The 26371-nt window shown below is 53.6% G+C and overlaps 1 protein-coding gene across 8 annotated transcripts; it reads right to left on the reverse strand.

The window, feature by feature from the left end:
- Positions 1-590: 590 nt before the first annotated feature.
- On the reverse strand, positions 591-25124 carry ITPRIP (inositol 1,4,5-trisphosphate receptor interacting protein). 8 transcript variants are annotated; one of them, XM_086379303.1, is made up of 3 exons: positions 24906-25124; positions 19863-20052; positions 591-4396 (listed from the first exon to the last, which is right to left on the reverse strand). In XM_086379303.1, exon 3 carries the CDS (start codon positions 4381-4383, stop codon positions 2713-2715), a length of 1671 nt encoding a protein of 556 aa, XP_086235429.1. In that variant the 5' UTR covers positions 4384-4396; positions 19863-20052; positions 24906-25124; the 3' UTR covers positions 591-2712. The 8 variants fall into 8 exon arrangements, with proteins under 8 accessions (XP_086235429.1, XP_086235428.1, XP_086235431.1 ...); XM_086379302.1 differs by lacking the exon at positions 19863-20052 and adding an exon at positions 24403-24605; XM_086379305.1 differs by lacking the exon at positions 24906-25124 and adding an exon at positions 21917-22083.
- Positions 25125-26371: the final 1247 nt, after the last annotated feature.

Raw genomic sequence — 26371 nt, forward strand, 5'->3', positions numbered from 1 at the left:
GTGCTTTGACAAGTTAGAGAGAGGGGCTGGGGTTTTGAGGAGGGACGAGGGGTCCTCCTTCAACCTAACCAACCTTGTGGCTTTAGGCCAGCCCTACTCATTTCACTTGCCGAGATGCACAGAAAAAGTCCTGTGCATTTGGCATAGCAAGTGAGCAGACACTGGGTAAAGTCTAGCATCCTTGGGAAGAAAAGAGATTCCTTGGAGAAAGTTGTCCTTAGTGAAAAGGCCTAAGTGCCCTACAGGCCTAGATCTCTTCTGTTTAGAAGGCAATCTGTTTTCTTCAAGCCAAAAGCTTCTTGTTACTCCCAGGCCCCCACAGTCTGCACACAATCAGCTGTGTGAAACATGGTTTTGTGTTGAAATCCACCCTATAGCTGGCTTTCAAAGGCCCTTTCTGAAACTCTGCAGGCTGCCTCAGAGATGGGCCAGAAATACTCGATTTTGCAATTTTAAAAAGTTTTCCAAAAGCATAAGAATAAAAAAGGGAGTGAAAGCTTCCTCTTGTCAATAGGAAATCCACCCTCTCCCCAGCTCTGCCCTGGGAAGCTCACAGATTTCCTGAAGTTAAAAACAAATACTGTGACCAGTTTCTACTCCTTGCAAGAATTTAATTCTTCCTTTAATATAAATAAGGCAGCATGAAACACCAAGAGTCCCGCTGCTTCCTGCTTCAGAAGCAGCTTTGGTGCATACAAGATCCCCATTTCCCCGCTGAGTTGTTGTCTCTGTATAAATAAGAGGCCAGAAGGTAATTTTTCGGTGAATTTTCTTCTGGAAGCAAAGGGGAAGCTGGGGGAGATTGAGGCTTGATCTTGGCTTAAGGAGACTGGTTCTTGGTCACTGGGGTCTCTTCAAAGTACATCAGATGAGGATGAAGATCAGAAAGTAAAGGCATGGGTGACAATAAATAAGGAAATTCACCCCAACTCTGGAAATGAATCCCCACAGAATGGGTGCTTAGGGTTATTGCTGGAGACCATGTGGGCCTGGAGAGGGGCAAGCCCAGGTGCTGCTCAGTCTAACCCCAGCTCACATGGAAAGCTTCCTGTAGCTTCCTACAGTCTGTAATGCCTCATCACAGCTGAGCCAACCACTGCGAATTAACCCTGTCAGGCAAACTGTCCATCTTCTGGAAATTTCCAAGGCTAGGTGAGAGCACTCCTGGGGCAGAGACAGGATCTTTTCTTCGTTCATGGTAAGCCCGACACCCCCAGGGAATCAGGCATGAGTCTGGGAGGTATGGGCAGCTTCAGCCCTGGAGGGAGAGTGCTGGGGAAGGAGCACTCATCCTTGCTTTCTGCTTGGCCCTCTGCAGGGTGACTGAAGCGATGCCAAGAGAGGAGCTCCCAGAGGGCTAGTGAAGCCACAAACGGAGGAGGGAGCAGCTTCAAGCCCCCTGAGCCAGGCCTGGAGGCGGAGGCCAACGCTGACCACAGGCTCTGTGCCTGCCCCAGGGCCGTGGCCCAGTAGTACCAAGGCGCCCTCTCTGAGGCTTGTGGGCTGTGCCTATAGTCTGTCTTCATCTGTCCCAGTCAGCCAAGGCTCTGTCACGCTCTTCGGGTGTTGGTCATCTGTGTGGCCAGCAAAGCCCATCCAGAAAGGGGGGTTCTGTGCAGTGAGGGAACCCCACTGGAATGAACAACCAAGGGAATGTGGGGGTCTGCATGTGGAGCTGGGATTCCACAACAGATCTTGCTTGCAGGCACCCTTTGCCCTAAGGATGGAACCCTGAGGAAAACCCAGGGCGATGGCATCCCTCATCTCTATGATCTTCTCTGAACTGGGCATCTTTTCTGAAGGCCAGACTTCAGGCCAGACCCTAGCACCCCAGGTACCAGGCTCTGTCCTTCACCCCAGTTACCCTGTGAGTGCCCTCTTTCTCTCTCATCTTCCGCCTTCAGTGCCTCCACCTCCCAACATACTGGTGGCTGGAGAGACCAGCTGTGGAGACAAATGAGGGTGAGGAGCCACTGAGCTTGTACCCACATGGTATGTGGCCCCTACTGGGTCCAAAACGCAGCATCCAAGGGGAAGGGGCAGAGAGAAATGGGTGCACCCTGAGTGAGATGTGGAGCTGAAGCAACGGCCAACTTCAACTTCTCTCTGCCAGGTACCCACTTCCGTACAACAGAGACGTTAGCCACTTGGGCTGCGAATCTGTCTTTTCTCCAAACAGTATAAAAATGGCAGCCACAGTGGGGATCCCTATAGTGCAGGCTATGGATTGAATGCTGCAAATACCCATATTGATGTCCACTGTTTGGCTGCTACCGGAAAATCACGGTGCAGGGTCTTAACTTGGGTTCCTGTTAGCATTCCTGTAGATCCTTTGTTGATATTCAAGTAAAGACTGGACCTGGGATATAAAAAGAATCACACCCAAATCGCTGTTTGCGTTGTCCCGCAACTCAGAATCCATTGAGTTCTACCATCATCTTTGTCAATGGTAGTGACCCACAAGTCAGCTGCAAAGGATCAGTCCCTAAACCCAGACAATAGCTTCAACTGGCAAATCCCAACGGCATGAACGCAAACCAGCTTTGGCTTGGAATTCCATTTCCTCTGTGCTATAGGGTCTGGCTTCCCCGGCAGGCTAAGCCATGGCACCCTATAAAGCCTGCCATCTTCCCAGGACAGGGCCTGCAGATGCCCCCAGGGGTGTGAACGCACAGGATGCCCTGTGTCCTGGCCCTCTGGGTCATGGATGCTCTACAAGATGACAGTTTTTGGGGGCAGGCTGGCATGGTCTGAGGGGATATGGAGGGAGTACTCGCTAATGAGCGCTGGGGCATTCTTGAGCATCTCATAGAAGGAGTCCACTGTCTTCCGGTAGAGACTTCTTTGTAGGACGAAGGGCCGGAAGAGGTTGAGAGGCTCCGCCCTGCGCACGGCCTCAGGGAGCCCCATGGCCTGTGGCACCTTCCGGTTGCCGATGAAAAAGTGCTGGAGCTTCTTCTCCAGCAGGCTCTTCTCCAAGAAGCAGAGCAGTTCGTGGAGACGAGCGTCGAGCTGCTCGGCTTTCCAGTCGGCAGGCCGCCGGGCGAGCAAGAGGTGCAGAAGGGCGGTCTTCAGGTGGTAGTTGCCCAACCCGCTGGGGCCGGTCAGGCGGCTCTGCTTGGAGAGCAGGAAGGAGGCGATCTGCAAGCAGCTGAGGTGGCAGGCGCCCTCGGGCAGCGCCTTCGAGGTTACCCTGAGGAAGTGGCGCTCATAGACAGCGAAGGACAGAAGCCAATCGGTGCTGGATGCCCGGGTTCCCCCGCCGGGCTCCCGGGCAAGGTGGGAGACGAAGTACAGGTCGGAGTCGTCACACTGGATCACGGGAATCAGGTTGAAGGGCATGAACTTCCCCGAGCGGAACCTGATCTTGAGGGACCCTGGGGTGTCCAGCTGACCAAAGGCCAGGTCGAACTCGTACTTGTGCTCGATGCGGTGCCAGGCTCTGGTGAGGGCGGTCTGGAACCACTTCATGACGCGCATGGTGTCCAGGTACGGGGAGTTGGGGGCGCACAGCGGGTCTGCTGCCTTGCTGCCGTGGTGCACCACGTTGTTCCTGCCGTGGAGGAGACACAGCATGTCTTCTCCAAGCTTGGTCTTGCCGCAGATACAGCCCAGCGTGTCCTCGTCGGCCCGGACCACCTTGATCTGGCCATAGCCCTGGCGATCCAAAGGCACGGAGCGGCTGGAGCACCAGAGCTCTGGGTGGAAGTGGTAGGGCTCCGGGGGCATGAAGGGTACGAAGAGGTCGCACAGCAGAGGCTTGTTCACCTGCCAGTTCTCGTACATGCTGTCCACGCCGATGAAGTCCTCCACCTCCATGTCCGAGTCCCGGCTGCACAGGCTCCTCAGGGCTTCCAGTAAGTCATCCACGAAGCCTTCCACAAACTCCCGGGTGCGGGCGGCATCAGCTGTGGCCCCCCGGATGCAGCGCTCGTAGAAGTGGTCGAGCGTGGCCCTGTTGGGCAGGGTGAGGCCCCGGAGCGGGGCGCCCTCCGGGTCGGGCAGCTCGTCCTCGTCCGAGCCCAGGCACTCGGGCGAGGGCGCGTCCTGGTGGTCTTGCCGCCACACCTCGATCACCAGGAAGAGGATCATGCAGAGAGTGCTCCATAGGTCCCAGGCGGTGCGGCTCTCATTCTGCTGCTGGCCCTCCTCCGCCACCCGCTCCAATGCCTCCTTCTCGGCCTCCTTGTCGGCTGCCAGCCGCGCCATCTCCTCCTCCAGGCGCAGCTGCTCCAGCTGCAGCTTCTCCTGGTGCGCCTGCATCTGACGGATGATCTCCTCCTCGTTCTCGGGGACCGTGGCGTTCTCTCGCGGGAACAGCAGTGGGTGGTTGATGATGGCCGTCACCACCACTAGGCACACCCGGAAAAGCCCCAGGGCCATGGCGGCAGCTTTCCTGGGAACAGACAGAGAGACACGGATGGTCACACCTAGCTTTCCTCAACACTGCTCACTCCCTTGTCGTTCCCTCCCGCGGACCTCCGCCCCACCCAACCCACAGCCCAGCCTTGTTGGGAACAGGAACCCTGAAGTCCCACACCAGCATCCTGGCTAAACCACCACACTGGTGGACCTGTTTCTGTCTGTCCAAACAGTCCTCTTTGTGGGAGCAACACCCACTTCCCCTGGGAACCGAATCTTTTCTACTCCTAGTCCTCATGATTTGGGAGGGGATGAGGGGATGAACCCACCGGCAGTCAAGGGGTGAGGATATAACCCCGGCCTGACTACTTCATACTCCTCACCCTGGCAGTGGTTGTTTCTGGATGAGTTTATGACCTGCTCTGGCCAGTGGGAGACAGAGGTAGGATATATTGGGACCAAAGGGGAGAAAGGCTCACCCTGTTGCCTAGGGTAGCTCAGGGAACCCTGAGGGGTTACACCTGCTATTGGCTCTCTGCTGCTGCTGCTAAGTCGCTTGAGTCGTGTCGGACTCTGTGCACACCATAGACGGCAGCCCACCAGGCTTCCCCGTCCCTGGGATTCTCCAGGCAAGAATCCTGGAGTGGGTTGCCATTTCCTTCTCCAATGCATCAAAGTGAAAGGTGAAAGTGAAGTTGCTCAGTCATGTCCGACTCTAGCGACTCCAGGGACTGCAGCCCACCAGGCTCCTCCGTCCATGGGATTTTCCAGGCAAAAGTACTGGAGTGGGGTGCCATTGCCTTCTCCGATTGGCTCTCTAGCTACCTCAAAGGGAGATCTGCCAGAGAGAGGTGCCAACATGGACCCAGCAGTGCCTAAAGCCAGTACCTCTGGACTTTGTAGTCATATAAATCAATACATTCCTTTTTTATTTTGGCTGCACCGCATGGCTTGCAGGATCTCAGTTCCCTGAGATTAATAGGAATTGAAACTGGGCCTGGCAGTGAAAGCCCAGAATCCTAACCACTAGGCAACCAGGGAATTCTCAATATATTCTCTTTTTGTTTAAGTCAAGTTTCTTTTCTAACACTTGAAACCAAAATAATCCTGTATAAGACATCCTTTCTTCCCCCTCAGTGAATGGCTGATTCCTCGGTATAGTATAGCCTAGTGCTTAAGAACAGAAGGGCTGGGTTCCAAAGCCTACACAGCATGGTGAACAGCATGTTTACTCAGCAGCAGCTGAAACAGTCTTGAGCCCTTATATACCCCCAGTGAAAACCTCTCACTCCAATCGGAAGACCCCACCCTAAATTCAGACACTGTTCTCCTGGCTGATCCTGGATCTTTCCCCGGCCAATCTAGGGAACAACCAGAGTGACTGAGTCATTGACTTTCCTCTCACTAGTCATCTGAACTTCTAACCTGACTTCTTAATTGTGAAAGGAGACGTGCCATTCCTCCAGGATTTTTAGGTCTCAAGTGACTTTGGGGTAAGGACTAACCTCTTATAATACTTGCTATTCAGACTGAGCAGCTGCAACATCCCCTGGGAGTCTGTTAGAAATGTAGAATCTTGGCCCCACCCCAGACCCACTGAACCAGAATCTGCATTTTAATACCATCTACATTAAAGTCTTCGAAGGACTATCGTAACCCTTATATTATACCCTCTCTTTCCCCTGGCTGGAACCTTGGGAAGTAACAATTGGCCTTTTTGGCATTTGCCCCACCCACTTCCCGTTGGGGACCTCAGCTAGGAAAGCAAATGGAAAAAGGAGGTCATTGCTGGAGAACCAAGAGCCCCCATCTCTGCCCCAGTGCATGCCAACAGACCTGATAGGAACCCCATTCTCTGACCTTGAATTTGCACCCTGAAAGTCACATGTTCTGGTTATTACCCTAATGGTACCAAGAAGCAGGTATCTATCAGTAGGTTAAGAACACCTCTGGATGGCATCACCGGTGCAATGAATTTGAACTTGGGCAAACTCCAGGAGATGGTGAGGGACAGGGAGGCCTGGCATACTACAGTCCATGGGGTTGCAAAGAGTTGGACACGACTGGGTGACTGAACAACAACACCTCTGCAGGTTCTACCTGGCAGTGCCAGGATGTAGGTAGCCTGAGTTTTCACACTTGGGTAAAATCTGCTGCTCAGAGGTGACCCCTCCTCATTAGCAGGAACCAAAAGTGTTGGGGTTGGGGAGGTCCAGCAGCAGCAGAATTCAGTGTAGTTACGTTCAGGCCTAAGAGGTGAACTCTGAGACACGCATTTCCACTTGAGAAGTCAATGGAGGACAGGAGACAGTGGAGGAAGTTGGGCTGGGAGAGAGGTAGGGTGAGGAAAAAGTGCAGGGGGCAGCCAGCCAGTTTCTCTGCCCCAAGACAAGGAGCAGCGTGCAGGATAATTGCATGAACAGGCCAGCTCTGGTTTCTACATTAGAGAAACATCAGTGGAAAATTTGACCAGGGTGGTCCAGGATAAGATTGTAAGGCTGGCTGATAAACATGGATCAGAACTTTAGGATAAAGGTGTGGAGTACTAGTAATAGAAATGACAACCCACTCCAGTATTCTTGTCTGGGAAATCCCACGGACAGAGGCGCTTGGCCGGCTACAGTCCATGGGGTTGCAAAGAGTGAGACACGACCAGGCGATTAACACATACAACATACATACAGGCAGCAGTCAGTCAGGAGATAATTTGGGCATTTTGAGGCCCTAAAGGGCCTGTACTACAGACGGCCACATTTGGGCACAGGCAGGCCCTGATAAGTCACAGCCAAAGTCTTTGGCAACACCTGATTTTTGAGGTCAGTTTCCAGGGTAGGATGCCACCAGCTGGGGAGTGGGGTGCTATCACTAAGTCCCATAACTGGGAAGTCCTCCTCTTCTCTATCCAACAGCTTCCACAGGGCTCCCTGTGTATGTCCTCATGCCTGCTATAAGATGATGTGCTAAACGAGGGCAGCCAAGTTTCAAAACTCCAAATCAGCTAGACCAATCAGCACTGTGATGAGAGGATGGACTCTAGAGGGGACAGACTGGGTTAGCACCAGCATGTGCACTACTAGATATGTGACCTTGACAAACCATTCAACTTTTCAGAATCTCAGTCTTTTCATCTGTAAAATTGGAATAATACCTGCTGTTGTAAAGGAAATAATGCATAAAAAGCACTCAGCAAAATGCTTGTGTGTTAGTCACTCAGTTGTGTCCAACTCTTTGCAACCTCATGGACTACAGCCGGCCAGGCTCCTCTGTCCATGGAATTTTCCAGGCAAGGATATAGGAGTGGGTTGCCATTTCCTTCTCCAGGGGATCTTCCCAACCCAGGGATCGAATCCAGGTCTCCTGCATTGCAGGCGGATGCTTAACATCTGAGCTACTAGGGAAGTCCAAAATGCTTGCCCCTGAGCAAATTTTCATATAAAAGGTTAGCTGTAATGGGATGGGAGTAATAGATGAACCTGCCTGCAGGGGTCTGCAGATGCAGTGGGACAAACAAATGCCCCTACAGGAGATGTAGGCAGCCAGAGAACACTAGCAATAGTAAGGTTAACAGCAAGACTCAAAAGGAGCAGGAATCACAAAGGACCCTGGGCTGCAGAGAGGCCCAGGTTTGAACCGTGACTCTGTCCTTTGCCGAGGGGTCGTGGGTGAGTCACTTAGCTTCTCTAGGGCTCCACTGCTTTACCTGTGAAATGGAGCTAACAGCAGGCCCTCCTTCAGGTTAAGCAAGACCATCCAATTCAGGTGCTGAGCAGTGCCCAGCATACAGTAAGCACATTACAACACCAGCTCCTTCCCCCTTGGCCTCTAGGGGCTTATTATCTCACCTGTCAAGCACACCAACCCTACCCAAGTCCCAGGGGTGTGGAGGAACACACGCTCAAAAGTGCTCTGAAAGCACAAAATGCTTCCCTAAGCCTGCTGTTCCTCGGTAAACCACTCCATCCACCCTGCCCCCCAGTAACAGGGGGTGGGGGTGGGGGCAGTGGGGCGGCGAAGCCTTCCGAGCCTTGGATCCTCCTGGAGGTGGAGTTCCCTCTGACTCACTTCTAGTTTAAACCACCTCCACCCTCTGGGGATGGGATGGGCTCCCAGCTGTTGTCTTGCTCCTGATACCCTTTGTGCAGGCTGGCTTTGCCTGTGGCGCCTAGGTGATGGGGAACAGGACGGAGCTGCTGAGTGCGCACTAGGTGGGGCTGGGCTAGAAGCCTCCATTACTTCCCCTCCCCAAGCCAAGTCGCAAGAACTCTGCCCCAGGGTCCTCGGGGGTCAGAAGAATAAGGGAGAGAATCTGGATGTTGGGACTTTTGGAGACCACAGGGGCAGGACAGCAGCTAGAACCTCTCACAAAACCGTGGATACATGCATGCACACACACGCGCACACACACACTCCTCACCAAAGGGTCCCTTTCCCCAGACTTAAGTATTCCACCTCTGCCTTGGCCCAAATCTCTTACCTCTGCAAGGCTGCCCCATACAAGTAGTCTGAGACATCCAGCTGGGTTCAGTTTTGAATATAAACCTGGGTCACTTGGAGGGCTTTTGTGGGTCTGCTTGCCAGGAAGCAGGGAGGAAACCTGCTGAGTTCCTCTCCACCCCCGCCCCTGCCCACAGAGCGTGGCAGCCCATGCAGGTCACGGCTAAACTTAGCCTGGCAAATGTCCAAGGTCACTGGGGCTGGGGCGGAGCGCTGTGTGTGGTTAGCCCGGACCAATGGTCTACTCAAACCCTTACTCTGAGCCTGGCTGCAAGCCCCAGACCCTGGGGGAGAAATCTAAGACCTCCCCTTCCTTCTGTGGATCCCTCACTTCCACATCCCCCAGGCCCCCGAGGCACCCCCACCACAGCTTAATCCAATAAATGCCACTACGAGTTGGTTAATAGTGGGACTTCCCTAGCGATCTAGTGGTTCAGACTCTGCACTCTCAATGCAGGGGCATAGGTTCCATCCCTGGTCAGGGAACTAAGGTTCTGCATGCCACATGGCCCCCCAAAAATAGTGATACACTTCATTTTATCCAGCCCTCACTAGGATGTGGGGCTTCCCTGGTGGCTCAGATGGTAAAGAATCTGCCTGAAATGCAGAAGACCTGGGTTCGATCCCTGGGTCACAAAGATCCCCTGGAGGAGGGCATGGTAACCCTCTCCAGTATTCTTGCCTGGAGAATTCAATGGACAGAGGAGCCTGGAGGGCTGCAGTCCATAGGGTCGCAAAGAGTCGGACATGACTGAAGCAACTTAGCCCTCATGCACAAACCTAACACAGTGGAAGCAGTTTGGGCTTTGGTGGAGGCAGTCAGAGCAGCTTTCTCAGCCTGGCTGTGCCTTTTCTAGTTGTGTGGCTGGAAAATTACTTCTCATCTTGGGCTTTGGTTAACCCACCCGTGAAACAGGGGTAACAACCCACCACTTAGAAGGTTCCAGGGGTTGCTGTGAGCAGTGCCCAGCACATCCTAGTGAAGTAAAAGTGCTGGAATTCTCCCAGCAGGAATACTGGAGTATGGTGCCATGCCCTCCTCCAGGGGATCTTCCCACACTTAATAGTGTGCAAGGTTGGGTGCTACAGGGCCCACAAAGATAAGGATGGCATGATCCTCAGTAGTGAAAACACTACAATCCATGCAAGAGGCAGACAGAATGAACAGTAGGCTACAGCATTTCAGAGGGAGTTTCATTGCTGTTCTTTGTAGGAACTTCTTTATCTGTAAATCTCTGCGCCCACTGACCTGGTTCCACATCCACCACGCCCCTTTCCTTCCAGGCAGAATTCCAACAACAAATCGAGAACAGCAGGAGCCTGTGTCCAGCCCTATAAACGTGTTCATCAACACCGGCCTGGCTCTGTCACCCACCTGCCCTCACCTGGGGCTGGCTGACTGTGGCCTCAGCAGTGGGGGTGCCTTTCTTAGCAGCCCAGCAGCCAGGGCCTCCACCTCCCCGGGACAGTGGTTCCAATGTGGTTGTGGCTCAGCATCCCTAACATCACTTGGAGATGTGCTAGAAAAGCAGATTTCAGGTGCAGCTCCAGACCTACTGATCAGAAATTCCAGGGGTGGGGCCAGCACCTCTAGGTGGTTCTAATGCCCACTCCAGTCTGAGACCCACCCCTTCCCAAGCCAGGCAGGCTTCTAGGGAGGAGGAGGGTGGGACTCCACAGTGTTCCTGCAGCCCATATCCTGGCACTCGCCAAGGGTTTACCTCACACCTAGCCTCTCAGATGCAATTAGCTTTGCTAATTACCACGGCAGATGTAGCTCAGGCCCTGGTGTCATCTTCAGAGCTGAAAGGAGAACCTATGTGTCTTTACAAAATGGAATAGGGAGGTGGGCTGATGGCAGGGGAACGCACTGACAGCCCAGGTCCTATGGGGTTACTGGAGTCCCTTTCCTGTTGCTTAGGTTCTGGGCCTCCCAAGAAAGAAGTGGCTAAAGGAGACCCAAACTGTCCAAAGTTTAGGCTGAACCCCTCCTGTGTCCCTGGCCTTGTGCTGGAGTTTCACAGTCCTGGCCAATGAGATACATGTTGTTAGGGGGAAATAAACCCACAAATTTAAGAAAGTCAGAATTTAGAGCGGTACTCATCTAAGCCCCATTTTACAGGTGGGGAAACTGAGGCATCATGCGGCAACACACTTGACTGGGAGAGTGGGTAAAGGTGGAAGTGGTCCAGGTGGACTGTGGACCCTCGCAGGCAGAAGAGGATTAGTGAAAGGTGATGTTTTCATTAACAGCTAACAGGAAGCTAATTACTCTGCGTGTGTTTTGTCATTTAATTTTCAGAACACCAGATAGGTGGTTGCGGCATCCCTATCTTGTGAAGAGACTGGTGGTCAGGGACTTTCACTGGGTGGCCTCCAATATTTCCTGGACTGCAGTCTGTGATGAAGCCTGCCTTCCTCTCTGTGCTTTACTCCTTCCATCCCCGCAGGGGCTGATAGGAAACCTCCCCCGCCTGGTGACACCTCCCTGGGTTCCCTGCCAGTGGTGATCACCAAAATCATCAGGTTGGCTGACCCCAAGCTTCCTAGGCCTTGGAGAAACAGGACTATAAGCAAAGAGAGGTGGAATGCAGAATGTGAGTTTGACCCCGAGTCTTGGTTTGCAGTTTGGGCCCCTGGGGCAGGCTGTCTGAGCCCTGGTGACGTACGGTCTGTCTCATGCCCGATTCCACTCTTCTCTCTTGGCAGAGGCCATGTCTCATGCTGGTGTCTGATCAGCTTCCCTGCTGTTCAATAGCACCCACCATTCAGGGCCGGCTCAGGGGTCCCTCCTCCGGGAAGCCTGCCCTTTTCCAAACCCCGTGGGTCAGGCCACATCCCTGCTCTTTACTGTGTGGGTTTACGCTGCGTCCCTGCCTTTCTACCTGCAGTGCCAGCAAGGGCTCGAAGCTGAACATCGTCTGCATCCCCACCCCTACCTCCTCCAGGCACCACACACGGGGCTGGACACCTGCAGGCGGTGAATGTGTTAGGGGGAGTTGGCTTATCACCTACTTGGGAGGAATGGCCCGCCATGTTGAGTGATAGGTCTCCACACATTCCTTCCTCGCCGCCTGACTCTGGGCCAGGGGACAGACAGACTCAGCACAGACGGTGCCATAAGGGCAGCGCTGCAGGCGCTGGCTGCCGCCTTTCAGGACGCGACCCCTGCTGGAGAGGAGAGATCCCCCCAGGCAAGGCAGACAGCCTCCACCAGTGCATTTCAGGCTGGGGTCTCTTCACCTGCACCCCACAGGCGGATGGGGGAGGGGAATTTCAGGGAGAGGGTAAACAGCTCTGGGGGTGGGAACTGGGTGCTGGCTGGCCTGAGGCCTGGGCAGAGAGGGAGGGGTGGGCAAGGAAAGAGGAAGGAAGAGGACCAAAATCAGTTGAGAAAGTGGGTAGAAAGGGTGCAGTTTTGGGCCCCCAGGGCTTCCTCTTTTCAGTGTCTTTGCAACACCCCTACCTTCCACGGCATCACCTTTAACTCCTCCCACTGGTGGGCAGGACCTCCTTCTTGGCCTCAGCCTGCCACTTCTCAGACCTGCCACTTTTGTGGCCATTGGGCTCCTTCCTTTATCTCTTTTTCGCCTTCCTGGGGGCAGGAGTGGTGGTGATGTGGGGATGGAGTGGGGAGGGGACACTTCCCCACTGTAAATGGCTCAGTGCAGGTGCTGGACAGCTGGGCCACTCAGGCCTTCTCTGGGGAAGCCACCACACTGCACCCAAAATGGCATGATCTTTCCTGTTTCCTCCAAGAGAAGCCAGAAATCTGCATTTGACCAGCATCTCAATTTTACTCTGCTGTCCACTCTTTCAAAAATTCTTTGAAATCCATGTGAGCCAAATAAACTGTATCAGTGGGCCACCCAGTCTGCTGCCCCTCACATGCCTCCTCTCCCTGCCCACTGCCGCCCCCCACTCCCCACCCAGCATTCCACTCAAGGCTGCCTGTGACCCCGGGATTCTCTTCACTTTTCCCCCTCAGCCACACCGCCACCTGCTAGCTAGAGCCTTTGCATCCGGGACTCCTTGAAATACCTCCCCCCAACGCTCACCCCCCCTCAACTTCTCACTCCTAGTCCAGTGCTGACCCCATTCCAGTGTCTTCCCGTCGGCCCCAGCAACCACCCTCAGTTAATCCTAACCAGCCGGTGCCTGGGGCTTGCATGCGCCTTCCCCACGGCCTCTCTAGGGACGAGAAGGAAAGAGAGTGACCATGTGGTCTAATAGGCAGGCACTGAGCAGCACGCAGATTTCAGTCCAAGGCCTGTGGTTCTCTCAGGACCGAGAGCTGCACCCTCACCACCCCTTCCTAACCCAGGGAAACGCCAGGGGTCAAGACTGGCCCTGGCCCTGGTGGGGGTGGGGGAGCAGGGCAGAACAAGGGAGAGAGCAGAGCCCCCACCCCCACGCCCGGGGAGGTGGACTACCTACCAATGGGCCCGTGGGAACTGGACACGCGGGGGGAGCAGCCTTTCCACTGATGGGAGCTCTGCTGTGGCCGCACGCGGCTACACTGGCCAGACTCCTTGAGGGAGGCTACTCACTCTGCCAGAGTGTGGAGTTTCCACCAGGCCCACTCTCAGAAAAGGGAGGCGCTTCCACAATGCCACCAGGATGCCAACCCCATCCTCTGGACTGGGGTCAAGCAGCCGGCCAGCCCGGGTGCAGCAAGTCCAGGTGCAATGGCCTGGACTCTGCCCAGATGGATGGGACAGCCCACATCCCTCCTGTTCCTGCTCCTCCACCGCACCCCATGCACGTCCCTCGGCCAGCAAGGGATGGACAAGGCAGGGAAGCCAGCAGTCTCCCAGGAAGGACAGGGCCTCCTCCTGTCCAGGCATGCTGCCTGACTCCCCACCACCGAGGCCCTGAACCACAGGGCATCATGGGAAATCACAGTAAAATTTCTGGGACGGAGAGACAGACAGACTAAGGCCTGGGGTCTCAGAGGCTAAGGGATAACAAGGAGGCTGCAGTCACAGAGACAAGGAAGGGCTCTCCTGGCAGCCCTGAGTTGGGGCCCACACCCTCCTCTCTCATTCATCCTTCCCAAGGCTCCTGGAATACAAGTTACTGCTGTTGAATGGCACATCTCAACAGGACAAGTCCATGTGCTCATACCCAGACCCTGTGAATGGGGCTGTATTTGCACAAAGGGTCTTTACACGTGTAATTTAATTAAGCATCTTGAGATGAGACACTTCTCGATCACCCTGAATGCAAAGACAACTGTCCTTCTACAGAGACAGAAATGGAGAAAACAGACAAAGAGGAGAAGGTGGAGGATGGAGACAGAGGTTGGAGTGATGCTCCATAGCCCACAAACGTCTGGAGCCATGGGAAGCTGGAAGAGGCAAGAGAGGATTCTTCCATAGGGCATTTGGAGGGAGCATGGTCCTTGGAGTACCTTGATTTGACTTTTGGCCTCCACAGCTATGAGAGAGCAGAATCCTGTTGTTTCAAGCCACCACGTTTGTGATCTTTAGTTACAACAGCCCTTAGGTGGCCGATGCAATCTCACAGCACATCCCAGCTTGGCCACCCAGCTTCCCGTTTCTGCTGGTCACCAGCAGCAAACCAGCCATCACCTGGGATTCCAAGTGTAGGATGCCACACTACTGGGCATGCCACACTCTCCCTCCTGGCTGGGTATCGTCCTTTGGAATCAGCTCCTCTGAGCTCTCCCCCAATTCCCAGCCACCTCAGGTAGCCCAGGCCCTGGAGGTCTCCCTGCCCCACTTCAGGGAGATCCTGTGTCCATGAGACACAGGTCTGAGCTCTAGTTCAGTCAGGGGACCCCCTTTGTTCCCTTCTCTCCTGCGAGGGCCACTTCAAATTATCTACTGTCCTCTGAACACCTCCTAGACTTACTCCCCCACCATTCCCTACAACGCCCACACCTAACCCCATCGTACAGTGCTCACAGTCAGCCCATTTCAGAAACCACTTGCCAAAGTCTTCGGGATCATCTCTTCCCCCAACTCGAGACAAATCCTCTTCTTGAAGGGGACGGATGAACAAGGGGAAGAGACAGCCTATTTACTAAACCTCTCAAGTGTAGGCGGGCATCTGGCACCATTGTAGATGGTATCTCCAGAAATGTGACCCAAGTAGGGACCCAATAGAGACTTGCTCCTCAAGGCTTTGTTCTTGGCTCATCTGCCTGTGCAGCAGCTCCATTTCCCAGGCAGGAGCCCAAGGCAACGAGAGGTTGAGCCATTGCTCAAGGTCACACAAGTAGGAAGAGAGCAGAGGAGCCAGAGGCCTGTGCCAGGCCTGCGGTTCTGGACCCTGCTGTCTCCCCAGTGGACCCAGGCTGCTGCTTCATCACAAGGAGCTGTTGGCCTGAGCTCTGGTCATATCTCACTGCCTTCCGTGGTTGGGCTCCTCTGGGGTCAAGGCGGGCCTGTATGCCTTGACATTCTGCAGAGCACCTGGCAGAGACCATATGCAGGGCCGCCTGCTCACTGTGCCAAGGACATGGCGACCCTGGGGACCCACTGGCTTACACCCTGCATATGGAGACACTGCTTTCTAAAGGCGTCTATAAACACTCTCCATGTATTTCCTACAGCAGGTATGTACCCAGGGGCTTCCCTTGAAACCCAGTTCCCACACCAGGTTTCTAGACTTGAAGTTACAGGGTGCATTTTAACAACAGAAGTGCAGTACTAACCGTGTCCCACAGCGAAGCAGTCCTTCTGACTGTCAGACATTGGCTTGGCTTAAACTGCAGTTTCTGGGGTCTCCTCTGCCCCGGGCCCCATCTCACTCCCAAGAGCAGCTGCCCAGAGGGAACATGAACACTCACTTTAGGGTGGCCACACCAGGGCTCCCCAGACTGTCCGCTGTCTCTCTCTGCATCCTGTGTTTTCTACACCCCAGGCCTCCAAGCACAACAGCAAATGCTCAGGGCAGACCCCGCTTTTGGGACACAGAGGGCAGTCTGCAGCAGGGGGTGGGAAACAGGCTCCAGACCACAGCAAACACACAGGCTTAGGGGAGGGACTCAAGGGGGTGGAGCAGGAAGCTGAGAGTAAATACAAAGGACAACAAAGGGAAGGGGAGGGAAGGCCCTCCCACCCACCCACTGGCCCCTCTCAGAGCTGAGCAGGGGATGGAGGGATTAAGCTGATTGTGCCCCACCTTCCCTGGGTTGGAACAAAGAGCCCAGCTCAGGACCCACAGTGATGGGCCCCAGGGGCTTTTCTGTGGCCACAGAACAGCCAGTTCCCCCACTCCCCGCCTCTTCCCTCTCCCCACCCTCCCCACTGCCTCTGACTTCAGGCTTCGAGGGGTACTGGCCCCCACCACAGTGAAATCTCAGGCGGTGTTCCCACCCTGGTCCCCTGAGGCTTGGGCGTACCTGACACAAGGTCCGGGCCCCAGCTGGGCTGGGAGAGGGGGAGAGAGGTGGGGAGGAAAGGAAGCGCTCTGGGCCTCCTACACACACACACACCCACACCCACACACACACCCACACACACACATGCTGCTCCGTGACTGCAAAGATCTAAAGACCCCTTTCATCTTAATAAAGGGGAACAGTAAGAGACTCAAAGGCAAGAAGGAGGCCAACCCAGCTGTAAAAAACATAAGAGCTGTGGTTGGCCCTCTTGGCTGGGCTCTCCGCTGCAGGGACCTCCCTCACTAGGGCCAAACCAGTCAGAGCAAACCAGTCCTCCTCCTCCACGGGGACCTAGGAACTGTGAGAAAAACAGCCCCCAGAATTACCCAGGAACACAGTCACCCTCCCTGTGAATTACACAAAACCACAATCTACAACCACACGGTTTTCCAGCCACAGGGTTGGAGGGATGACATTGTTGTGAGGATGCCCACGCTCTGTCCGAGCTTCTACCCCAGGCTACACCTGGCACACAGTAGGTGTCCCAGAACCAATTCAGGTACACACGGGGTCTGGCTGGGATACGCTGCAAACTGCCACTGATACTGCCAAGCTCACTGGACATCCTGCAACCCCAAGGCTACCCAGAAAGAAATAGCCCAAAGCTGTTCAGCTCAGAAGGGCTTAACACTTCGTAGAGGCTTCCTAGAGAAGGGCCAGACTCTGGAATCAGAGGCCTGGTTTGAATCCTGGCTCTCCCACTTGCTATAACAATAGCACCTACTTCATGGCATGGCAGTCACACGGTCGTGCTCCGTAAAGGACATTGTTACTGGCATTGGTATTGGTGAGGAGGCCAGGTCTCCGTTTTGATTTGTAAAATCCTGCTGGGTGCATCTTAGAGACTCCTCTGGGCAGAGGTGAGATGGCCTACATTCCTGCAGCAACCCCAGAAGCCTGGGGACAGGGAAAGTTGTCACCTCTACCTCCTGTTTTCTTCTAAAGGCCCCAGGGGCTGCCACCAAGGGAGAGCAGGAAGTCTGGCACCTGGGAAGTTCACAGCTCCCTGCCCTGCCCATCTGGCAGCAACAATGAGAGCTCCTCCACCATTTCTGAGCACCTAGAAGGAGAAACCAGTGCTGGTCTCCGATACCTGGCATTAAAGGTGCTGCATGGATGCTTGCTGAATGAATGAATGAAGTCAGGACTAGGAAAAGAACCTCACTGCATTCCCTGGAGGAGGAATTTGAAATGGGAGTGGAGTGGGGCATCCTGGATAAAGTAAATTCTAAGTTTTTTTTTCCCCCTGGGAGGCACCCTGCCATCTGAAAAGCAAAGTAAAGCCCTAACAGTGGTCAGTGCCTTGGGAAATGTGAGCACACCCCTTGGGACAGACCACAGCCACTTTAGGTCTGTACAGCCTTCTGCTAACTGCAGGCTGGCTAACCACCACCACCGACCACGATGACGTCCCAAGAATGAACTCCGACACAAGTTATCTGACCCTCAGCTACCTCTCCCCTTGACACCCACCTCCTCGCTTGAGGGCCTTGGAGAAAAGGAAGACAAATGAAGGATGACAGGGTGAGATGCAAAGCAGGCAAGGGAAGAAGCAGAAGAGCAATCCTTGGTAGAGTGACAAGCAGCTTGGTCTCTCTGGAGGACACCAGACAAGCTGCAGGGCCCTGACACCCAGGGCAGGGCTTAGTAGACAGCAACTGATGCACTCCATTTATTGAGATTCAAGCATGATGCAAAACACTTTACTTTGCTATATCATCCTCACAATAAACCTCTAAAGGAGGCACAGAGAGGGGCGGCCACCCACACCAACATCACGGAGCGGGGATTTGAACCCAGGACTGTCCAACTTTCAAGCCCCTGGTCCTTCCATGATACCGTGCTGCTCAGTGACCTATGAAACATCAGACACGCACCTATGGGCTTTCCTTCCCTGTACCATTTAGGGAAACTCTCTTGCTCAATGTGCTCAGTCGTGTCTGACTCTTTGCGACCCCATGGACTGTAGCCCACCAGGCTCTTCTGTCCGTTGGAAAAACAGGTGACAATTTAGGTGAAATGTGGGCATGATGCAAGGAGTCAGACTTAATGAAGCTACGATGCTCCTTCCATCCAGAGATTCTGCGTGTGTGACCCTGGATATCTGAGATGGCCTTTCAGTTCAAAGGATGGGGAAGCCTCCTCCGCAGTGCATGGGGAAAGAGGACTGAGGTCTCTTGAGACCCTGGGCAGTGCGTTTAGGGGTGAGGCAGCAGGAGGAAAAGGCGTGGATGCATGGGGGCATTCAGAGGAGGCACACAAGGGTGGGGCCCAGGCATCCCCGCTGTCTTGCCCTCCGGCCCAGGCATGCCTACCTCCTCAGTGACTCTGAAACAAAGTCAGCAAACAAAGGACCTTTTCAGGAACTCCAGGCGGGTTCCCAGACTGCTACTAAGAAGGCTATTGAAACAAGCTCCCAGGAGAACTTTTTGTTATGAGCACGTGGTTTTGCATCAACCAGCTGGGCAATTATGAGGACAACGCCTTCCCTGTGGTTTGAGGCAGGGGTAGGAGACACTCCCGCATCCGCGCTGCAGGGAAGTGACCTGGAGGGAGGAAGCCCAGGAGAGCTACAAAGGGGAGCCCCTCCTCCTGGGCACAGCAAGGGTCCTGCTGTGCTATTCACCTGGAAGTGAGTCTGTTAAACACTGTGGGTTTTCAATTTTTTCCTTAGGAGTTCCATCAGAGGATCTCAAGTGTACTGAGTATTATCTGCTTCTGATTGTTACTGTCCCCATTAAACAGACAGAGAAACTGAGTCCTGTGCGTCAATATCATAGAGCAAGAGAGGACCTGGGGTTGGCAGTCTGCCTGTTGTCCCCTCACCATTGACACTCAGACTTTGTCAGATTCTGTCCTTAGGCAGGACACCATGGACACCCACAGCTGTGCTCGCTAACACCACTCACCAAATCTCCAGTATATCTCAGACACCCTCAGATTCCTACATAAACTGCTGGGGAGGAAAGCATTCCACAGGTCTCATGTAACCCACTTAGAATTCCACGGGGCATGCCAGAGCTGGGTGAGAGGCAGACTCAGAGACCTTGTTTCTACTTCCAGTTGGTAGCCACCTATGGGGCAGTGGATTCTGCACAATCTTCCTCTGTGTGCATCTGATCACAAGGCCCTGTGAGGCTACTGAAGCCCCAGCACAGTGTCGGGCACTTTGTAGGTGCACAGTAAGAGCATACTTGTTCCATCAATGAATGAAGGTTCTCTCTTAGGTCAGCCTCCCCAGGAAGGAGACCATGTTTCTTACTTTCCTTTAGGGGGAGGAGGTGAAGAAGAAGGGAAAGCCCCTTTTCTGACCTCCCCTTCACTACTCCTGTCTGCTCTCGCCCTACTCCCTTTGTGGACTGATTCAGGTTGTAGAAGGGAGGCTCAGAGCCATGGAAGCCACAAAAAGCCCCTCAGGAGGCATCCTTCTTGTTGTGAGTTGCAGCTCAGAGACCCAAACAAGAAGGCAGCTGTCAGTACTTCGGGCCTGGAGCAAACCCAAAGCCCAAAGACCCTCCACCAAAAGGCTCATAGCCCAGACCTTGGACTTGCAGCCTTGCCCTCTTCCCCTAGCCCAGCCCGAGGAACACACCTGTGGATGTAGCACTTGCAGCGCTCCTTCCCTTCAACATGTGTCTTACAGTTGGGTGGTTCTCGTTCCTCCCAGTATAACTTAAGGTGGAGGTGTCTGTTGCCTTGGGCAACAGTGATGTCACTGGTGAGGTGCTTCCATTCTGCTGATGTCACGGGGTGGGCCACGAGGATGAAGGGGTTTGAGCTTCCTACAGGAAGACATCCCAGGTTCCAAACTGCCCAGGTGGACCCTGTATACCTCGTGGGCACAACCAAATGATCCTCTTCCTGTCCCAGAAAAACCTCACCCTCTCTCCCCTCTGGGTGCCTGTTCAGGCCATGCCTCATTCCCCTCTCCTAGTGTTGGTGGAAACGTCTGGATGGGTAGCTGTACCCTCAACTCTGAATGAACCCCACACCAGGGCACCAATCTCCTTTTCACCATCTGGGAGAGTCTGGGTCCTTGTGGCCTTGCCCTTTGCCCAGAGCTAAGAGGAGGAAGCAGTGGGGAAGCGAGGTCCCCATCTGGCAGAGAATGATGATCCTCCATTGACCTCCCATCTTTAAGTGCTCATACCAGCCAGACACTGGTCTGCACCAGGCACCATCACAGTGGCTTATAAGCAGACCCTGTGAGGCGTTGTCCACATTTTACTAATGACAGAGCCGAGGCTTGGAACAGTCAAAGCACTCGCCCAACTCCTGAGCTCTGGAGCCAGGACTCAACCCAAGCCTGCCCTAAGTCAAGGTCGATGTGAGTCACACCTCCTTGGCTCTGGGGCACCTGGAGGCTTGTGGCTTTAAAGAAGAGCCATGAGGGGGCCTGGACAGAGGCCAGGGAGAACCTTTTAAATCCAAAGAGGCCAGCTGGGCAGGCCAGGTGGTTCAGACAGCCAAAGCAAGGACTTAGGACTGTATCACCCTCATGTTCACACTGGGGCTGCAGTAAGTGGTCAGTCCTGGCCCTTCCAGTTCGTTGAGTATCTGTGTTGACTAAGGACCATGTTTCTTTGCTCCGTACTTGACTTCTTGTTGACCCATCCAGGCCACCTGACCATCTCCTTGGTTTGCATTTACCCCTGTGGCCTGAACCTACAACCCTGAAATTTTATAGTAGTTATTTAACTTATGCAAATACAACTTAATGTAGCTGGGAGCTACTATTTAGAAAGCACTAAATGAAATAAGTAAATAAAATAAAAAATGCTAAATTATGAAAGAGGACAGGGAGACATCCTACTGGCAAACACTGCCCTTGAGGGACTGGCTAAGGAGATATACGTAACATACAGGACTGCTGATCTACCTGGCGGCATCTCTCCACTGGTGACGGGGCCACAGAAGCGAACAGAGTCCATGCTATTGGACCACTGCTGCCCCTGCCCTCTGCCTCCCCTGACCTGAATCCAGCTCTGCCAACCACAAGCTGCTTTCTGATTTCTAGTTTCCCATGTGGCTTGCCCAGAACTCAAGAAGCCAGTATCACTGGCTCTACAATGGTTACGAAGTCTTCTTGCAAATTAATATGCTAGCAATTTTATTTGTACACTTGGTAGTGTACAAGAGCTCTCTGTAGATGACTCAGTAGCTCAAGTCCAAACTGTTCTGAAAATTGTGGAGACAGGGCTTCTGAACGCGTGCAGCTAAGAGCCAGATTCTGGGGCAGGTCACATGCCTGGGAAATCGGCTAGGCACCAGTCGTCCCTTTCCAAGGCCATGATGAATTTCCCATTAGCTGAGAAGTCTATTTTGTTTAAAATACTGTCTACAGATAGTAGATAGTAAAATGCTCCGTTCCAGCTAATTAAGTGCTGTAATGCATAGGGTGAAAAATAAGTGACCATATATACAGAGCTGTGAAATGCAGTTTTGGAAGTCTTTCTGGATGAGTTGGGAAGGGCGTTTGCAGACGAGCAGCACTGGACAGGGATAGGGGCTATAGAGCTTGCAAGTGTCAGGACAGCGTGTTCAGATACTTTTTCCATCCTCCATTCCCTCAGGCATTCTCTGCCCAGGTCAGGGACCCTGCATGGCCCCTTTCCTCTGCACCACACCCAGGCAGCACTTACTCACCACCCTCAGGACAGGCCCCAGACTGGATGTGCGATGTCACACTGCCCAGTGATTAAAAAGGAAGGACATCTGAGGCTTGGGCCAGCCCTGCCTCTCTTTCCTTTCCTTCAGCTGCCAGGTAAGTTTTCCATCTTCCTCCATCGGAGCTGACAGTGGGTTTCCTTCCTCTGACAAAGAAAAGACCAATCGCTCTTATCTCTTTCTCACGAGGGGCCCCAACCAAACTACCTTTTGAAACTTTACCTGCTTCTTGCTCTGTGAATGCTCAGCGACTTTCAGGCTTCTGAACACTATACCTCTCTGTGATTGAGTTTCCTCAACTATAGAATGGGGATACCAATACCTATGTCACCGGGCTACTGAGAAGATTAAATGAGTTAATACAGGCAAAGTGATTTTGGGGGAAAAAAAGCCTGGCAAATGTTAAGCCCTCGGTAATTGGTTATCAGGCTGCTGTGTACGGTTGTATGGGTGGTATACTGCTCAAGAACACCTGGCTAGGAGAGTGGAAAGGATGAATCAAGCTCAGATGCCAGCTTGCACAGCTATGTGCCTTGGCTCTGTCCACCCAGATGAGGCCCCTGTTTTCTAAATGATACCAAGGTGCCATCTTCTTGTTAAGAGGAAGTACCTTATTCTAATTCATGCAGATGATGGAACAGGCTAGCAGCAGTCTTGGAGGTTATTATTGTCAGCTCTTGGCACTCTCTTGGGTACATCCCTTTCCCAGCAAGACAAGATTAGTCCCAGCCACAAGTAAGGTCTTGCTCCTCAGGTGTCCAGCACATCTGGAGCACTTACCCCTCCCTTAGCAGGCTCGTGGGATAAAGCTTTCCCCAAGGGCCCCCCAGGGCTGCCCTCCAATTGAGGGGACTCTGCACCCCAAACATGGAGCCACAGAGTCTTGGACTCTGGAGGGACCCTCTCCTTCATAATTGTCAATGGCCACCTGTCTCCTGCCAGTGATAGCAATGCCTTAACTACTGAGGTGCTCCAGTTGTCAGCAAGTTCCTCCTTATTTCTGAGTAAGTAAAATCCATCTCCGGCTTCTCCCACCCTGTGAATCTCTAAGGCCAGACAGAGCAAGTCTCCTTCTCTCGAGTGACAAAGTTGGAAATTCCTGAAGGCCAGAGCCACCTTCCCCTAGGTTTCTCGTCTCTGGAGGAAATACTGCCAGTCATTCCCTTCTCCCTGACAAGAAACACTTTCCCAACTCCCATGGCATTCCACCTCTCCCCTGCGGACAAGTGAGAACAGGGCTGTGCACTCCAGCCCTCCACCCAGAGATACGTCTCCTCCAGACAGAATCCTCCATCTTTTTCCCTTTATTGATCCCAAGGGGGTCCAAGAAGGAAAAAAACACAAGACCAGGTTCCTCCCAGACAATACCTTCTCAGGTGGGCAATTTTGCTAGAAGCCTCTACCAGAAGTTCCTCCACTTTTTGTCCTCAGATAAAAAGTTCACCCACAAACCCTCATCTTTGTTCCTCTCATGAGTGCTGCAGGAGCTGGGAGGTGTTCTTGCTGACAACTTCTGGGCTGATGGCATGAGGTTAAAAGTTCAGATCCTTGCCACCCGAAAGTTGGAGCTTGAAACTGCTGCATCTTTGAAAATTACCGAGCTGGAGGATGGCACTTGCACAAAACTCTTTCCATTGGAGAGTCAGCCTAACCACTTTACGGTTACCCACAAGTGGAAAATGTGAGGGCAGGATGGCCTGGAGCGGCAGCAGCAGCACACAGGGAATTAGCAAACAGTGAAAGCCACTTCAGGCACGTAGGCTGGAGCGAGGACTCAAAAGCACAGCCCATTATGCTATAAAGGAGAGGTGAATGGCAGCAATTCTACCTGCGCACCAGGCCTTTTTGCAAGGCTGGCTTGGACCTGGGACTGCACCCTGCACAGGTTTGCTTTACCTGGCAGCCACTCAGCAGTAGAACTAGTTTATGAAAGGGAAGAACCTTGGGTCAAATCCAAAAGAAGAACCTCCCCACTCCCTCCTCCCCACCAAAAGTAGGACTCTGAACTGATTTAGATTCAAAAGGACAGGGTCCAGGATCCACCAGTACTTGGTACTCTTCTAGTTTTGGGGAGCTGGGGGGAGGGAGTATAAGGAGGGATGGTTCTCACAGCTTTCAGAGGAGCAAAAGGCAAAATGTGGTCCCTGAGGGGTTCGCTAAAATACTTGCCCTTCCTGGGACACAGCACTTCTGTTTTTAAAGAAAAGGAGCGTTCTGGATGGGAAGCCCAGTCCTGGGGCATCCGAGTTCCTCCAAATCGCAGCCAGGAAGTTGGAAACTGGGAAAGGGTCTAGGATGCTACTAGAGGTCAGGTGGAGACTAGCAGCAGCCCCAAGAGAAAGTTCTGCACGGCGTGGGGTCTCCTCCACTAATAGCCCAGAAAGAGGAAGCGGCGGGGGCTTTATCCCGCCTCCAGCAACCTCATGGCTTCACTACGTTAAACCTAGAAAACAAAGACTTCATACCTACTCTCTCCTTCCAGGAGGGGGAAGGAAGGATGGAAGGGAGCTGGCTAAGAAGCAGGGCGACTCGACTACTCTTTCAGCTCCAGAGCTCTGCTCACACAGTCCAAAGTAACGGATCTTCGGGGCGGTAGAAACAACAACGTGGTCCCGCTTCCGGCATCGCGGTTCGGTGAGCCGGGAGGAGGGGCTGCCGCCGCGCGGGGCTGCAACGGACATCGCTCACTGGGGTCTCCGCCGCCGGGAAGAAGCCACAGAGGCGAGGCTGGGATGCAGGACCCCGCACGGCGCGAAGAGGAAGAGGGCAGCCTCTCCCCTACCCGCGCTGTGCTCGGGCGCCTTATCCCAGTCCCCCAAGTCAGTCCCAACCCGGGGGGGCCGAGCGGGCGCGCCCCTCCAATCCGCCTCCATCTCCGGCGCAGCTCCCCTGGTCCCTCTTCTTCCTTCCAACCCACGAAATGCTCCGGGAGGACGCAGAGCCTCGCGGCCGCGGGCCCGGTACTTACCTTCGGCTTCGGTTTCCGCTCCCCGAGGCGGGAGGGATCGCACGAGTCCCGGCTGCGTTCGCGGGTCCCGGGGGCCCCGGAATCCGCTGTCTGGCCGCCGCTGAGGCTGAGCTTCCCGCCCGACAATTAGAGGGACGGGGGCGGCGATACCTCGGCTGGCTCCCGCCTTCTGGCCCCCATCCGCCGGGCTCTAGAGGACTTCAGAGTTACTCATTTCCTAGATGTCAAAGAAACTTTTCCTCCATATAAGAACAAAACACCCGCCTCTCCTCCCCGCCGCGGAGGCTCCTTAAGGTGGACCGTGAGGGTTAGGGGGCGGCTGACCCAGGGTCCGGCGCGGAAATCTGCGCATCGACCACCCCAGAAACTCCACAGGGGCCAGCAGAACTGGAGGGTGATCGGGCAAGACGGAATCTGGCTGCTGGATTTAAACTGGAGCGAATGGACAGGGAATCAGGAGAGGACGCCCTTAAAAGTGTGTTTGGGCAGGCGGAAAGGAAGAAGTTAAGTCCCTGCACGCCTACACTGGGTTTTCAGCGGCGCGTTTTACAAGCGGTGGAATTCCAGGGGCCACTTATTTTGTCCTTTGGAGGGAAATATAAGTCGAGACACAACGCCGGTTCTTTTTTTCGACTTCTAAGTGGATTAAAATAGCTCACCAAATTCTATGATAATTGAACGCATCTTTGCCTTTTCCTGAGTAACTAGGCACAAAGGAACATTATTACTAAATACTTTCATCTGTAGAGGGCGCTTTAGTGTCCAAAGCGTGTTTACGGTAGGAATGTTAGACCACTATTTTAGAAGGAGGAGCTGAGGCCAGGACGGACTGTAGTACCCTGGTCAGACTTGATGGGTTATGAAATCCACAGCCTATTGTCTTCACTTTGTGACTTGCCCAAATTCCATAGCCATTAGAAGTGGCTGGGAAGGGCTTGAATAAATCCTAGGTAAGTGGCTTTGCAGGAATTAAAGGCCACTGAGGGTACATTGGGGGAAATTATGAGAACACACTGGCTGAATGATTATCACCATTGCCACTGCTGTTTGGTTTTAGATCACCTTCTTCCTCTCCTCCGCAAGCCAGCCAAATAGCTTTCACAGTCGCCTGGAAGACATTAGGCTGAGTCTGGAAGATAAACAGGCAATGAGAACAAGTTCTAAAAATAGACCCCCTGGCCCTTGGCCCAGGTTACTCTTGTTTTCAAGCTTCTGCTGCTGCTCACAGTTCTTTCCTTATATCAGAGACGGTTATAGTAGAGTTTTGGAGGGCTGTCGGGGAGAGGTGAGGAATGGGGTGATCTGTGGAAACCTTCCTGAAAGGGTGGTGATTTTGAAAATGTCTGCCAGTTGGATGGGTGAGGTATTCACCCACCACCCATCCCCCAAGTAGGGGGAGAAATTCCTGGGAGGTGGGGACCCTGGATTGAGCACCACTACCCTGCCTTGTAGTCCTTGGGGTAGAA

Source organism: Bos grunniens, chromosome 26, assembly GCF_055505025.1.
Source record: "Bos grunniens cultivar Pamir isolate PY7600 chromosome 26, Bosgru_T2T1.0, whole genome shotgun sequence".
In the NCBI taxonomy this organism is placed as follows: domain Eukaryota; kingdom Metazoa; phylum Chordata; class Mammalia; order Artiodactyla; family Bovidae; genus Bos; species Bos grunniens.

Bases quoted from the DNA above. Each gene is read 5' to 3' on its own strand.
- ITPRIP (XM_086379299.1), bottom strand. From the start codon at position 20,191: ATGAGGCATGGCCTGAACAGGCACCCAGAGGGGAGAGAGGGTGAGGTT. The intron at 4,397-19,862 runs GTGTGTTCCTCG...GTCTGTTCCCAG, and splicing joins TGCAAGTGCTACATCCACAG to GAAAGCTGCCGCCATGGCCC.